Source organism: Tripterygium wilfordii, chromosome 5 (genome assembly GCF_013401445.1).
Source record: "Tripterygium wilfordii isolate XIE 37 chromosome 5, ASM1340144v1, whole genome shotgun sequence".
Taxonomy (NCBI): Eukaryota; Viridiplantae; Streptophyta; class Magnoliopsida; order Celastrales; family Celastraceae; genus Tripterygium; species Tripterygium wilfordii.
Window position 1 is genome coordinate 3,455,438 of NC_052236.1, and position 15,552 is coordinate 3,470,989.

The following is a 15,552-nucleotide window of genomic DNA, read 5'->3' on the forward strand; positions in this document are numbered from 1 at the left end:
GTGCACAACAACACAAAATATGAAACGTAGAGATAAATAGATAATGATGAAATATACCCAACCAATAGGATTTGAGGATGTTATGACTGATGACTCTTAGATAAGAGTTGAACTATTGATTGTTGAACTTAATGAATCGAAGAGGCGAAGAGCCGAAGACAGATACTCAAAATTGTACACGGGTATGTAAACTAGTGGACTAGTGGAGTGGTGCGGTGGTGCCGGTGGAGAGAGCTCCGAGGGGCGAGAGTGCGAGACCACAAAAGACAATCACTTAGTGAGGCAAAGTCGCAGAAATCAAAAGACTCAGAACCCGTGCAGTGCGATCTGGTCCTTCTGGATCTAGTTCGATTTGAGAGGAAGTGAGCAACAATACCAGAACCAGATCAAGCAAGTGAGCAATCGAGCAATAGAGCAAGTGAGCAACAATACCAGAACCAGTATATCAGAATATCAAATCTAGCATGAATGCAAGATGCAAAAATACTAGTGTAAGTACTTGTGATTTGTTAGATTGATTTGTGTCTTTGTGAAGAATGATTGAATGAGTAAGGGGTATTTGTAGGTTGAAAGTTGGTGAACCAACGGGCAACTGGGCAAGGGCAATGGTTGAATTTCTTAAAGACTTAAACAGTTTAACGACAACCTACAATTCTGCAAAGTAGGAGAATCAAGACTGACTCATACTCTATCTACTAGTCTACTGTAAATTTGAATTTTCATTTTGAATGACTGAATGATTTGTAAATTTTAATTTGTAGACTGTCTCTGTCTGTAGACTATAGTCGATTTGCAAATCTTCAGTTGCAATGGCCAAAAACATGAAATAGGCAATGCATTAGGTAGACTGTACTAGTATGTAGAGGTGCAGAAAGAAGCATAGATAGATTGTCCTCTATCCGGTTCAAAGTTCTGAGAAAGAGAGTAGTGATTTTTCAGGCAGGGCTTGGGCCTGTCCGAATTCGAGCCAGACCTTCGAGTTTCAGGTCGAGCTCGGGCCCGCCTGAATTCGGGCCATACCTTCGGGCTTCGGGCAGGGCCTGGCCCAAGAAATGGAGCCCAAGCCTGCCCAAGCCCTCCCAAGCCCGATGCAATTTCAGGCCAGGGCCGGGCTTTAGCCCGTTGGCCCAGGCCGGGCCTAGGCCTGCGGGCCAAATGGTAAGGCCTAGACTCACTAGGCCAACTACAAAATAGATGTCAGGACGAGTACACAACGTAGCGTACATCAGACTCCCAACTACACTGGTGTAGGGATCCCTGCTCATCCTATTTCTTTCTTCGTCTGTCTTAGGGCATTGATCAAGTGATAAATACTGACCCTTTTCAACATGGGTATCAACGGGCTCTGATTGATGCATGCAGAACTTTTCTAAAATTTTCTTAATATAATTTTCTTGAGACAAACCAGTAATTCTTTTGGATTTATCCCTCATGATCTTGACGCCAAGCACATAGTTAGCCTCACCCATATCCTTCATTTCGAAAATGGAGGATAGCCATTCTTTCATGGCATTAATCATCCCCATGTTATTCCCAGCAAGTAAAATGTCATCCACGTACAGAGATAGGATCAAAAAACCTTCTCTTGTCCTTTTGACATATACACAATGGTCATCTTCAATCATATCCATGCCTGCCAACAAAATGGCTTCATGGAACTTGAGATACCATTGTCTAGATGATTGTTTGAGACCATATACGGATTTTTTAAGATGGCACACTTTGCCTTCTTGTCCCTCTACTACAAAACCAAAGGTTGATCCATATAGATCTCCTCATCCAGCTTTCCATTTAAGAAAGTTGTCTTAACATCCATCTGGTGTAGCTCTAAATCTAAATGAGCTACAAGTGATAGGATCGAGGGAATAGAGACAAATCTCACCACAGGAGAAAAAATCTCTTTGTAGTCTATACCCTCCATTTGGGTATAGCCTTTCGCTACAAGTCAGGCTTTATGCTTGTCAATTGAGCCATCGGCCTTCCTTCTGACTTTTAAGACTCACTTATTGTCAATGGCCTTTCGGCCTGGTGGAAGGTCAACCAAGTCCCAAACTTGGTTCTTTGCCATTGACTGCATCTCATCGGTCATGGCAGCTAATCATTCATTGCAAGCAGGTGATTGAAGTGCTTCTTTGTATGAAGCTGGCTCATCTATATCTGATAGAGAGCATAACAACGCATGTCCTTCAACTCCGAAATGTCGACGGGGAACGGTGGAAGGTCAACCAAGTCCCAAACTTGGTTCTTTGCCATTGACTGCATCTCATCGGTCATGGCAGCTAACCATTCATTGCAAGCAGGTGATTGAAGTGCTTCTTTGTATGAAGCTGGCTCATCTATATCTGATAGAAAGCATAACAACGCATGTCCTTCAACTCTGAAATGTCGACGGGAAACGGTTCTACGTTGACTTTTCCGCAAGGAGTTTTTATTACTCCCACTATCTATGGCAATTGTCTGAGAAGGACGTTCTAATTCCCTCTCCTCGCCAGAGATAGTAGAAGATTCCGTAGACTGCAACTCATACAATTCTAATTCTTTGCGGATATCACCAATGCTTGGGAATTCATTCTCTAAAAATTTCACATCTCTGGATTCTATCTCTATCATACACCCATCAGGATGTTCACCATACATTACAGTTTTCAGATCCAGTTAACTTTTCTCCTTTATTAAAGGTCAGCAATAACATTTTTCGAGGTCATTACAACAAAAGTAAACGAAAGTTGGATTTTAATAAGGCACAATTTATCAACCTCAAATATAAAAATCAAATAATTTTCCTAAAAAATGCGAGATTGAAACATCGCTATGCTCAAGTCATCACCCACAATCAAATGAAAAATCATTTAACCTTCATATTTCATCAATCAATAATCAAAGAATGAATCTTTATCATCCATCATATTAACAATATAATATGTAAGCAATATTGCACATAAATTTATTATTATACGCATTAAGCATATAGTAGATATATTATGAGGATTATTATGCACATAGCATAAAAAAACTTTATTAGCTTTCTAAGTTAGGGACTAACAAATTTAGCAACCAGATCGTTCCCAGGAAAGAGGGGGCCTTCCGTTTAATACGGCACACAATTAAGTAACCCCTTTCCTCGACAGAATTTTCTAGACATTGCTACTAACGTTTGTCACTAACAAAGATTATCCAAAAATAAATGCATAACATATATGCAGATCATAATTCAACGAATGAATTTAATCACCATTAAAACCCTCATTATAATTCAACAAATAAATTATTAATCATGCAATACAAAAAAATGATGATTTATAATCACAAACACTAGGCACACAATTAATAAAATCATGTGAGTCATCAATTAATTTAAGATATCACATAAATATCAAAAATAAATTAAATAAAAATAAACATTGATCAAATTACAAAGGAAAAACACATTTGTCATAGAAGTTTACTTAAAACGTGGGTTTAAGTCCAAAAAACATATTTTTAGGATTTATCATAAACACCTAATCTTTATTCTAGTCCAAATACACTTTAAAGTCCAAATTAGCACTAAGCCCATTTTTCTTTAGTCTAACCAAAAAAAAAACAATAAACCCATTTAATTTAAAACATATACTCGGCCCATTCCTTTTTTTTAGTTAAAACCACATTGGGCCACAAAGACCCTACTTTTTATATAGCAATTATTGCAACATATGCAACAACAAGACTAAAACGTTTTTTTTGTTAATATATATATATAAACAGAATTATATAAAAATAAGATGGTTCACATAAGTGTCATTAATGAAAAAAAAATTTACACAAAATCATAAGATTAATATCAATTTAGTCAATTTATGATTAAAATCTATTTAAACATAAATACGGGAACTAAATGAACCGGCTTCGATACCAATGAAGGAAATAAGATACAATACACATATGTATTAGTACGCAGGGGAATACCTGTTGTAGTGCAGACTACGGATCGAATTGTTTGGTTCCACGTTCTACAATATAGATCACGTACTTTTTGAGGACACGAATCACGAGCATACCAACGGCAAAGAGATCACAGACTATTCTATTTTTTTGGTATGTTGAAGACAAGGGACTGACCCTCTATTTATAGGCTCATAAGGGATAAGAATTAATGTCTTCTAATTTGATTCGATGTCTATCAAATCTCCTAGGATAATACCATTCAAAATCAAATACTTAATTTGATTAATATCCATCTAGATATTATCCTTAATTATTAATTGCACAAATAATTAATTGTGTGAACGTTTATCCACATTGAGGATATTGAAAAAACAGCTTTCAAGACTCATGAAGGACACTATGAATTTTTAGTGATGCCTCTTGGTCTTACAAATGCTCCTGCTACTTTCCAAGCCTTGATGAATGACATTTTTAAACCACTTTTGAGGAAGTCTATCTTAGTATTCTTTTGGTGACATTTTGGTGTATAGTGCAAGTTGGGAATTGCATTTAAGATATTTGAGGCATACTTTTGACATACTGAAACAGAATCAATTGTGGGTGAAGAAACAAAAATGTGCCTTTGGACAAGAAAAGGTTGAGTATTTAGGGCATGTGGTTTCAAGAGAAGGAGTGTCTGTTTTGGAGTGGCTAATACCTAAAAATGTTAGAGAATTAAGGGGATTTCTTGGATTGACTGGATATTATAGGAAAATTGAAAATATGTCATCCTCTTTCTCAACTTGCAAAGAAAGATGGATTTCATTGGACTGATGAGTCTACTACAGCTTTTGAGCAATTGAAGAGCATTATGGCATCACCACAAGTCTTGGCCTTACTAGATTTCACAATTCCTTTTGAGCTTAAGTGTGATGCATCAGGCAATGGTGTGGGGGTTGTCTTGCAACAAAAAGGAAGACCTATTGCACCACTAGTAAGTCCTTTGGCCATAGAAATTTAGCCTTATCTACCTATGAGAAGGAATTAATTGCTATTGTTTCTACTGTGAAGAAATGTCAACATTTTTTACAAGAGAGACACTTCATTTTCAAGATAGATTATAGTAGTTTAAGGTATTTCCCGTTGGATTAATTACATATAATGATAAACTAGGAACTACAGAAATAGTAACATAGCACTATAGCATATATAGTAACATATCACTATAGTAGATTGCATGCATAACAATTACACTGTCAGTTCAACACAACATTCAGATACGAATAGAGGAACAAATTGCCTGAATTAAAAATACCAAAACCGAATGTTGAAACAGCTGGACAGAGAGAGCGAGGTATGCCTTCGCGAATCTCCTTAAAGAGAATTTGTCCCAGCCAACTAGTGCCTTCACTTTCTGGACAATCTCTTCCCAAGATACAACACTCCACACACCACCAGTAAACGGCACTGAAATACCAACGGATTCAATCGAATAATTATGAACATCACTCTCGGTAGGCAAGAATTAGAACACAGACGTAGGAGAAAGTAGAGCAGAAGTGGTTTTTTTTTTGTGTTCTGGACTTGTTGCCAAGCTCTCCTTATATAGGAGAGCCTAGCAATCACTAGCCCAAAAAATCAGTGATCCATACTGATTTTCGGGCCTGAGTCAACCACTAGGCCAATATTCTTGGCCTCAACAGACTTGACTAGGTATGGGCCAGATTTTGCAGGCCAGACTCAACAACAGTTGACCAAGTAGGTTGCAGACTTTAAATGTCCACATTCAATGTATTTGGATTACTTAATGGGCAAAAATGAATAACTTTTGTGCAAAAAATAGGAGACATTGGGCCTTCGAAAGCCCAAGTCCACGCACTGACCCGACCTGCTCGCTAGCCTCGCCATGCCACGCTCGACCAACTGGCTGGCCTGGCACGACGAGGCGAGCGCCCCCGCGCGTGTTTGTGTTTTCAATTCAAGCCCATAATGGGGAGTCTCTGCCTCCTACAAAAGTTTGGGTGCCCTTGGGCCCAAAGCTTTACTTCAAAAGTTAAGCTTATAAACAACACATCCACATTGAATTTCTCCAATGTAGGATTCTCAACCGAAAAATGGTTTTGGATCAAATTAAACTCCAAACTCTCCTATTCATATTGAAGATTAAGACCCATAAATTATTATTCAATACTCTTATTAATTAGTCATTAAACTTAGGTCAACCTATGGTTGACCACCATTTTTCAATAATCCCCCACATTGAATGGAATCATTAAAAGCATAGCTTAACCATATACACATATTCTAGCAGCACTTTGTGTGTCCTAGGAATGGGTTGGAGTAAAACTCCGTACTGTTCACACTTAAGTTACACCAAACTTGTGTTGTCTTATTGAACCTAGTCCCTGGGATCTCCAATCGCTAGGTTAGGTTTCCATCAAGGTAACTTATTCAATCAAGGCCTTCAAGCCCATTTCCCTCGATGCACAGTCTATCACCTCTCGACTCAAGCCTTTTGTAAATGGATCCGCAAGATTTTCTTTAGACTTCACAAAGTCTATGGAAATTATTCCACTCGAGAGTAACTACCTAACGAGATTATGTCTTCGATGAATGTGTCGAGACTTACCATTATATATCATATTTTATGCTCTTGCAATTACAGCTTGACTATCGTAATGAATGCAAATTGCAGGCATAGGCTTTGGCCATATTGGAATGTCCTCCAAAAAGTAACGAAGCCACTCTGCTTCTTCACTGGCTTTATCGTGAGTGATGAACTCCGATTCCATTGTCGATCGTGCGATGGTGTTTGCTTTGAGGACTTCCATGATACAACTGCCCCTCCAAGAAGAAATATATAACCACTAGTTGATTTTGATTTCTCCGAATCTAAAATCCAATTGGCGTCACTGTATCCTTCTACAACAGTAGGGTATTTACCATAGCTCAAAACATTATTTTTAGTTTTGTTTAGGTACCTTAATACTCTCAAAAGAGCTTTCCAGTGCTCATGTCCAGGATTGCTAGTGTATCTGCTTAGTTTACTAATAGAATACGCAATATCCGATCTCGTGCAGTTCATGATATACATGACACTGCCAATAATGCGAGAATATCCTAGCTGGTTAATACTGTTTGCAGTATTCTTATGTAAGACCAGGTGAGGGAGAAAAGAATTGTTTGCCTCCTTGATGCCATGTCCTTTGAACCGTTCAATCACGTTCTCAATATAGTGTGATTGAGATCTGAAGATTTGACAATCTTAATGCCTAGTATCACATCAGCTTCACCCATTCTTTCGTATCGAAGTTCTTCGATAGCATTTTCTTGGTATTGTTGATGATCTCAACATTACGACCAAGAATTATCATATCATCAACATATAGACAAACAATTACACACTCATTATTCATAGTTTTTGTGTAAATGCCTTTGTCGCACTCGTTGATTCAAAATCCATCTCGAATCATTACTTGGTCAAATTTCTCATGCCATTGTTTTACAGCTTGCTTAAGCCCATACAACGACTTGACAAGTCAAGACACTTTGTGTTCTTGTCCTTTGACCTTGAAACCCTTAGGTTGTTCCATATAAATCTCTTCATTGAGTTCACCGTTTAAGAAAGCGGTTTTGAGAATACAATATTCTTTTCCCAAGATTGTTAGTCAACGTAATATGAAATCAATGCGGAAAATAAACAAATAAGAACACCATAATTTTAACGAGGAAACCCTGACTGGGAAAAATCCTCGGGTCTATGAGCGACCATCCTGTTAAAGCAATCCACTATGTGAAGAAAAGCTTACAATCTATCGTTACCTATGATTCGATCATACAACTTGACTCAATGTATACTTTAACCCCAAATCAACACACCAATGATGATTTCCAATTGCTCTTGGCGCCTCCAAGAGACTTTGTACTCAAGAACGATCCAGGTTACTTCTGAGGTAGCCTATGTAGGTTACTTCGAAATAGTGTAGTCTTGCTCTCTTCTTCCTCTTATGGATCAGTCAGAGAAATTAACAGAGCATCACTCAAACACGAAACTCACACTCTCTTATAATGAATACAGATATGAATCACTCATCAAAATATCTAGGAGAGTGGAAAAAAGAAACTAACAAAAAAGACTCGAAGCACAAAATCTTTCTCTCAAGGTTTTTCTCTCTCAAAGCTTCGATCCACTTCATTCCATGTTGATGTGCTTTATATAGACACCACAGACCACTTTTGATAATCTCATATGTTGATAAGATGATTATCTTGAAGATAATTGCTGCACATGATTAAGATAAAAACCAACACATATATATCCAATTAATAGACATTAGTTCTTATCCAACAACTAACAAACAAGGAGAGTCCATATCAACTTCAACTAATCCACAAGGAGTCCATATCGATCTTCAGTACTTTGTTCCTATCACATCTCTTGTATTAGATAATACCCAGATCAATTTGATCTGAATAAAAACGTGTTCTAAATCAATACAGAGATAGAGTTCAAGCAAAAAAAAAACTGTAGATTCAGATTTGGTAACCTCTGAATCTTACCAGAAGCTTACCTCAAGACTATTTCAAGTGACAATTTAACTTATCATACAAGTGTCATATTAGTGTAAGATTTTTAATCCCAACAGGTTTCTACATCCATTTGATGTATCACCAATCCATATAGCGAAGCTATAGAGATTAACGTTCAAATAGATGTAATCCTTGTGATTGGTGTATAAGTATCAAAGTAGTCTATACCCTCCTTTTGTCTATACCCTTTGGCTACAAGCCTTGCTTTATATTTGTCAATGGATTTGTTAGCTTTTAGCTTCTTTCTAAAGATCCATTTACATCCAATTGGTTCATTTCTGGGTAGGAGATCAACCAATTCCCAAATATGGTTACTTAGGATGGATTCTAGCTCCTTGTCAACAGCTTCTTTCCAGAATGGAGATTTTGGAGATGACATTGCTTTATTATAAGTCTGAGGTTCACTTTCTAACATGTATGTTAGATAATCTGAACCAAACGACTTAGATATTTTTGATCTCTTACTCCTTCTTGGTTCTATTTCATTGGTCTCTCGTTCACCGATTTCTTCATTCTCAAAATTTGAATCTCTATTCCGTTTCTGAGAGGTTTTGCCTTGTTTACAAGGGAAAATATTCTCAAAAAATTCTACGTCTCTCGTTTCCATGATCATATTGACATGGATGTCATCAATATTAGATTTAGCAAGACACCCCCACACTTTCAAATATTTGAGGGATGGTGGTCTCTTATTCCACATCTCATATGGAATGCTACCTGTTTTCTTACGGGGCATTCAATTAAGAATGTAATTAGCAGTCAAGACTGCTTCCCCCGCAAGTATTGTGGCAGACCTGAACTTATGAGCATGGAATTAACCATCTCTTTTAGAGTTCGATTTTCCCTCTCAGCAATTCCATTTTGTTAAGGTGTATATAGTGCTGTAGTCTGGTGGATTATTCCAAACTCAGCACACAACTCATCAAAGAGAGCATAATCATATTCTCCTCCCCTATCGGACCTTAGTGTTTTAATTTTCATACCAAGTTGAGTCTCAACCTCATTCTTGTACGTTACAAACATGTCCATTGCTTCATTTTTGCTAGTTAATAAATAAACATAGCAATAACGGGTACAATCATCAATGAAAGTAATAAAATACTTCTTTCCACCTCTACTTTGAACAAATTTCAAGTTGCATAAATCTGTATGTATTAATGCCAGAGGCTCAGTACTTCTTTCAATATTGGAAAAGGGTTTCTTGGCAAACTTTTGCTTCAACACATTTTCACATTTGTGGTTGACATCCAAATTGAATTTGGGAATTAAACCTAAGTTTGCCAATTTTTTCATCATACCATAGTTTACATGTCCTAATCTACCATGCCATAGAAAATGAGACACAACCATGTAAGCTGAAGACTTCTCTTTATTGATAATAGTCTTTGGGTACAAGAATTTAGACTTTTCATCTATTACAGCACAATTGGCTTTAAAAAGCCCGTCATTAATATACCCAATTCCCAAATAAATCCCACCCTTAGGGAGTACAAATTTGTTTGACTCAAACACTATTTTGAATCCTTTCTCGATCAGAGTGGGCACTGATATCATATTCTTCTTGATATCTGGGACATGCATCACATTTAGCAGCTCAATCTTCTTTCCGGAAGTGAACTTCAGGATCACCTTTCAGACTCCCTCGATGGTGGCTGGAGCAGAGTTAGCCATATAAACCTTCTCACCATCATCTTTCTTCTCATATGTTGAGAAGAGTTCCTTGTGGACGCAGATATGTGTGGTTGCACCTGTGTCCATCCACCAATCTTTGGTGTTTGTCACTATGTTCACTTGAGAGATGATAGCAAAAACACCTCTTGATTTTCCTCCTCCTTAACTAGGTGCGCTTGCTTCTTTCCCTTGCTGGTGGCCTTGTCCTTATTAGGACGCTTCCTGCAATCTTTGGCCTGGTGTTCAGGTTTGTCGTAGACAAAGCATGTACCTTGGAACTTGTTGGGTTGCTCTTTCAGCTTCCCTTTGGTTTGGTGCCCCCTCTTTCTCTTCCCATGCTTGGGCTTGGAAGTTTCCACCAGGTGGGCCTTAGAAGCTCTTGGAAGTGCTAACTTCTTCCAGTTGTCCTCCTCAATCCTCAGATGGACCATCAAATCCTCCATGTTCATGGCCTTGCGCTTGTGTTTCAAGTAATTCTTGAAATCAGTCCAGCTAGGAGGTAGCTTCTTGATGACTGCTGCCACTTGGAATGACTCATTTATCACCAATCCCTCAGCATGTATTTCATGTAAGATGAGCTGGAACTCTTCCAGTTGGTTGACAACAGACTTGGCATCTACCATCATGAAGTCAAAAAATTTGGCCACCACAAATTTCTTAGTACCAACATCCTCGGTTTTGTACTTCTTTTCAAGAGAGTCCCAAAGCTCTTTGGCTGAAGAGGTTTTGGAGTACACATTGTACAGGTCATCAACTAATCCATTAAGGATATAGTTCCTGCACAGATATTCATTATCTTTCCACAACTGGATTGTTGCTATAGTCGTTCTGTCTTGCTCGCCTGGTGATAGAATGGGGCACACCTTTTAGAGGTACTTGACAAGGTTCAAGGTGGTCAAGTAGAAACGCATCTTTGGTTGCCACCTCTTGAAATCCTTGCCGGTAAACTTTTCTGGCTTTTCGGCGGGAACCATTACACGGCCAGCCAGAGGAGCCACAGTCCTCCCATCAGCATAAATTGGAGCAGTAGGCTCAATAGGACCATTCTTAGGCTCACCTCCGTTAGGAGCAGCCATTCCTCCAATAGAAGCAGTCACCGGCACACCTCTACTAGGAGAAGCCACACTACCTAGGTTATTCAAACCACCAGAGGTCAAGTCATCACCTCCGATGTGGATGGTGGATCCCTCAATATTTTTAATTGGTTCCATTGATTCTCTACACAAGTCAAAGTGTCACGCCCCTCTCTCCTAAGATACACCGAGGTGTATCTATATCACAGGGACGTGACCGGCAGGGAACACCCCATCCCCCGAACCAGATCCCAAATCTCTACTAAACCCAACAGACATAATAATAATAATAAGATCTACCATACTATCCACAAAGTACATCCACCTGTGTACATATACCACAGCGAAATAATAAAACATATCTCTACCCGATACCAAACCGTATAGTATATACAAATACAATACAAAAAGTTCCCACACCCACTAAGAGTCAGCCCAAGGCTACACACCAGCTCACGCATCCCGCTGCTGACCGCCATCACCTACATCCAACTCACCTGAAAGGGGATAAAGAAGAGGGGTGAGCCACAAAGCTCAGTAGGGCGTAGAGAGGAAACGCCAATATCCAAAAATAATAATGATAAACCCAGAAATGAAATGCATAGCATGCAATACAAGAAATATACATCCATCAGTAAGTCAACCAAATAGCACAATAACCGATAAGGCTAAGCAACACTGGAACCACCAACACTGGTCTCCAGAAATCCATACACCAATCCAATCAAGTGAAATGGTAGCCGATAAGGCTATCCAACACTGTAATCACCACATCAATCTCCAACAATCCATCACACCCCTAGACCCACCCTAATCCCCGTAGGGTGTCTCCCAATCCAGGTCCACACCGAAACTGGATGAGGATCGGGTATCCCGATAGCATAGCCTACACCAGAGGGCGTCCCCTGTGATGCACCCCATCTCAGACGGTCCACCGGTATATATCCGGTCTGTATATGTATATATATCATCCATCAGAAATCCATATCTGATCATTTGGGCGCCTATATGGGCCCACAATCCACATCCACATTCATATCCATATCCATATCCACATCCACATCCACATCCACATCCACATCCAACACCTCCAATCACCTCACTCTCAGAAAACATACCAACAGTTATATGTATAACAGAGAATATAAATCAACATACAAACAGGTCGTATTTCCACCCCCGGAAACCAACAAAACCATAATATCACCAGAGTCCGTAAAACCGGAACTCTAAAGTCACATGCAAGAGTATGGAAACCCCTACCTGAAAATCAGAGTGCTAAAACCAAGCACGCGTCCCAGACAACCCCTAACTCCAAAAGTTAACCCGCTCCGAATCTCAACCGTGACCACCGTCTACACCGAAAAACACGATATATGTAAATACTGTAAAAATACGGTCGGTCAACTATGGTCAACGGCCAAATAGTACTGGTCAAAGTCAACGTATAAATAGTAACCGAGTCAAAGTCAATAGTCAAATAGTAACCGGGTCAAATAGTACCGAATCGGGTCAAATAGTACCCGACCGGGTCAAATCGGGTCAAATAGTACCCAGCCGAGTCAACTCGCCGGTCAACCGAGTCAACTCGCCGGTCAACTGAGTCAACTCGGCCTGACTCGGTCAACTCGCCGGAAACCCATTTAACCCCATCGCCGGCGATCCGACCACCCAAACCTGCCAAATCTTATATCAAATTAAAGAACTCGATGAGATTAACTCATAGGTACCTGAAACACGTCAAACCGTTGCCGGAATCAGTCGGATCGACCAAAAGAAATCCGAGGAAATCGGAACTTCAAACTCCGATATCTCCCTAACCACAACTCCGATCGACGTGATTCAAGTTGGGTTAGACTCGTCTCGTCAATACGCTTCTTTTGACACCGGTGGTGTCGCTCACCGTCGTCGAACTCAGAAAATGAATAGTAACGAAGATGTACGGGAGAGAGAAAAGGAAGAAGAGAAGAAAATGCGTAAGATTTTTTTTTTTTAAGTTTCCTTTTATACAATTTTCACTTATCAAAAACACCCACCTGTCAAAAACACCCCCAACTAAATTGTTACAATTTACTTCAAAATTCATAACAAATCAAATTTAAATCTGATTTAAGTAATTTTTACTCCAAAAATTTTATTTTAAAATTCCCCATTTATTAAAATATTTATTCACACTTTAATTTTATTCTCTTCAAATACCGATTCACCAACACAGAGGTTCACTCCACCTCAACCACCACGATAAGATACTATGAATAGTGTAAAAATTAGACCAGGATATTACATCCTTCCCCCCTTAAGAAAATTTCGTCCCCGAAATTAAATCATACTTAGGTAGTAAATAAATCTGGAAATCTCATCTGCATATCCGACTCCAACTCCCAAGTCGTCTCCTCCACTCCATAATGTTGCCATATCACCTTAACCAAGGGTATGGTCTTCGACCGTAGTCGCCTCTCCTGTCTATCCGTAATCCTAATAGGACGTGTCTCGAAAGTAGCGTCCTCACCAATCTCCAAGGTAGACCAATCTAATATATGAGAAGGGTCCCTATGGTACCTCCGTAACATAGACACATGAAATACCCCATGTACTCCTGACAATTGTGGGGGTAATGCTAATCGATAAGCTACCGTCCCCACTCTTTCCAAAATCTCAAATGGCCCTATAAATCTAGGGGATAACTTCCCCGCTCTCCCAAACCGCTGTACTCCTCTACGAGGACTAACCCTCAGGAAAACATGATCCCCCACCTGAAACTCTAGAGGTCTACGTCTCCTATCCGCGTAACTCTTCTGACGTGACTGAGCTGTCAGAAGCCGCTGTCGAATCACTGTCACCACCTCAGTAGTCTGCTGCACCATCTCTGGACCCAATAATGGTCTATCTCCAACCTCTGACCAACACAACGGTGATCTACAAGGTCTCCCATATAATGCCTCAAATGGTGCCATCTGAATACTACTCTGATAGCTATTGTTGTACACAAACTCCACTAAAGGAATATGAGTCTCCCAATCTCCTCGAAAGTCTATCGCACAAGCCCGAAGCATATCCTCCAGAATCTGAATAGTCCGCTCACTCTGTCCATCAGTCTGCGGATGAAAAGCTGTACCGAAGTTCAGTTTCGTCCCCAGAGTATCCTGAAAACTGTCCCAAAACCGTGAGGTAAATCTGGGATCCCGATCAGATACAATACTCAACGGTACCCCATGCAATCGGACTATCTCTCGTACATATAATCTCGTCAACGACTCAATCGAATCTGTCTGACAAATAGGCATAAAATGAGCTGTCTTTGTCAACCGATCCACAACAACCCAAACCGCATCATGTCTCCGCGGAGTCATAGGTAAACCCATCACAAAATCCATGGTGATATGCTCCCACTTCCATTCAGGTAATGAAAGCGGTTGCAATAATCCAGCAGGTCGTCGATGCTCTGCCTTTACCTGCTGACAGGTAAGACATCGAGTCACAGTCTGTGCCACATCTCTCTTCATGCCACTCCACAAATACTGCCTCCGTAAATCTCGATACATCTTAGTAGCACCAGGATGCATGGCAAATCGTGAGTAATGGAAACCCCTGAATCTGACTCCACCATCAGTGCCTCTAACCCATCCCTCCATATCCTCAATGTCATCAAATAATGCATCCCCCAACTGTGCATCCAACACCCTCTGTACTAGGGTTGGACGAGCAATCAAACTCCGTAAACTCAGTACATCTCTACGCTCATCCACATCTAGTCGATACTGACTAAGTGTATCCACTAACCCAAACTCCTGAATAGCCAATCGAGCTGCAATCAATCTCCTACTCAAGGCATCAGCCACCACATTGGCCTTGCCCGGATGATACTGTAAAGTAAAATCAAAGTCCTCAAGATACTCCATCCATCTACGCTGTCTTTGGTTTAAATCTCTCTGTGTAAACAAGTACCGGAGACTCCTATGATCCGAAAATACCTCAAACCTCTCTCCATAAAGATAATATCTCCACTGCTTCAGTGCGAACACTACCGTAGCCAACTCCAAATCATGCACGGGATAATTCCTCTCGTGCGGCTTCAACAAACGTGAAGCATACTCAACCACTCTCTCCTGCTGCATCAACACACAACCCAAACCAACTCCTGAAGCATCACAATATACCTGATAACCAATACCCCTGTCGGGTATCACCAACACTGGAGGTGAAGTGAGTCGAGTCTTCAACTCCTGGAATGCCTGCTCACACACATCTTTCCACGTAAATGGAGTATCCTTCCGAGTCAACTGTGTCATCGGTGCTGCAATCCGCGAGAATCCCT

General features: G+C 40.0%; 1 protein-coding gene and 1 long non-coding RNA gene across 2 annotated transcripts; one reads left to right on the forward strand and one right to left on the reverse strand.

The window, feature by feature from the left end:
- Positions 1 to 204: 204 nt before the first annotated feature.
- LOC119999029 lies at positions 205 to 803 on the forward strand. The gene is made up of 2 exons (XR_005468332.1): positions 205 to 491; positions 566 to 803. It is a non-coding gene; the product is annotated as an uncharacterized LOC119999029 (long non-coding RNA).
- A 9,477-nt stretch (positions 804 to 10,280) lies between these two features.
- LOC119998549 lies at positions 10,281 to 11,375 on the reverse strand. The gene is made up of 2 exons (XM_038845898.1): positions 11,041 to 11,375; positions 10,281 to 10,941 (listed from the first exon to the last, which is right to left on the reverse strand). Exons 1-2 carry the CDS (start codon positions 11,373 to 11,375, stop codon positions 10,281 to 10,283), a joined length of 996 nt encoding a protein of 331 aa, XP_038701826.1.
- Between the last annotated feature and the right edge of the window lie 4,177 nt (positions 11,376 to 15,552).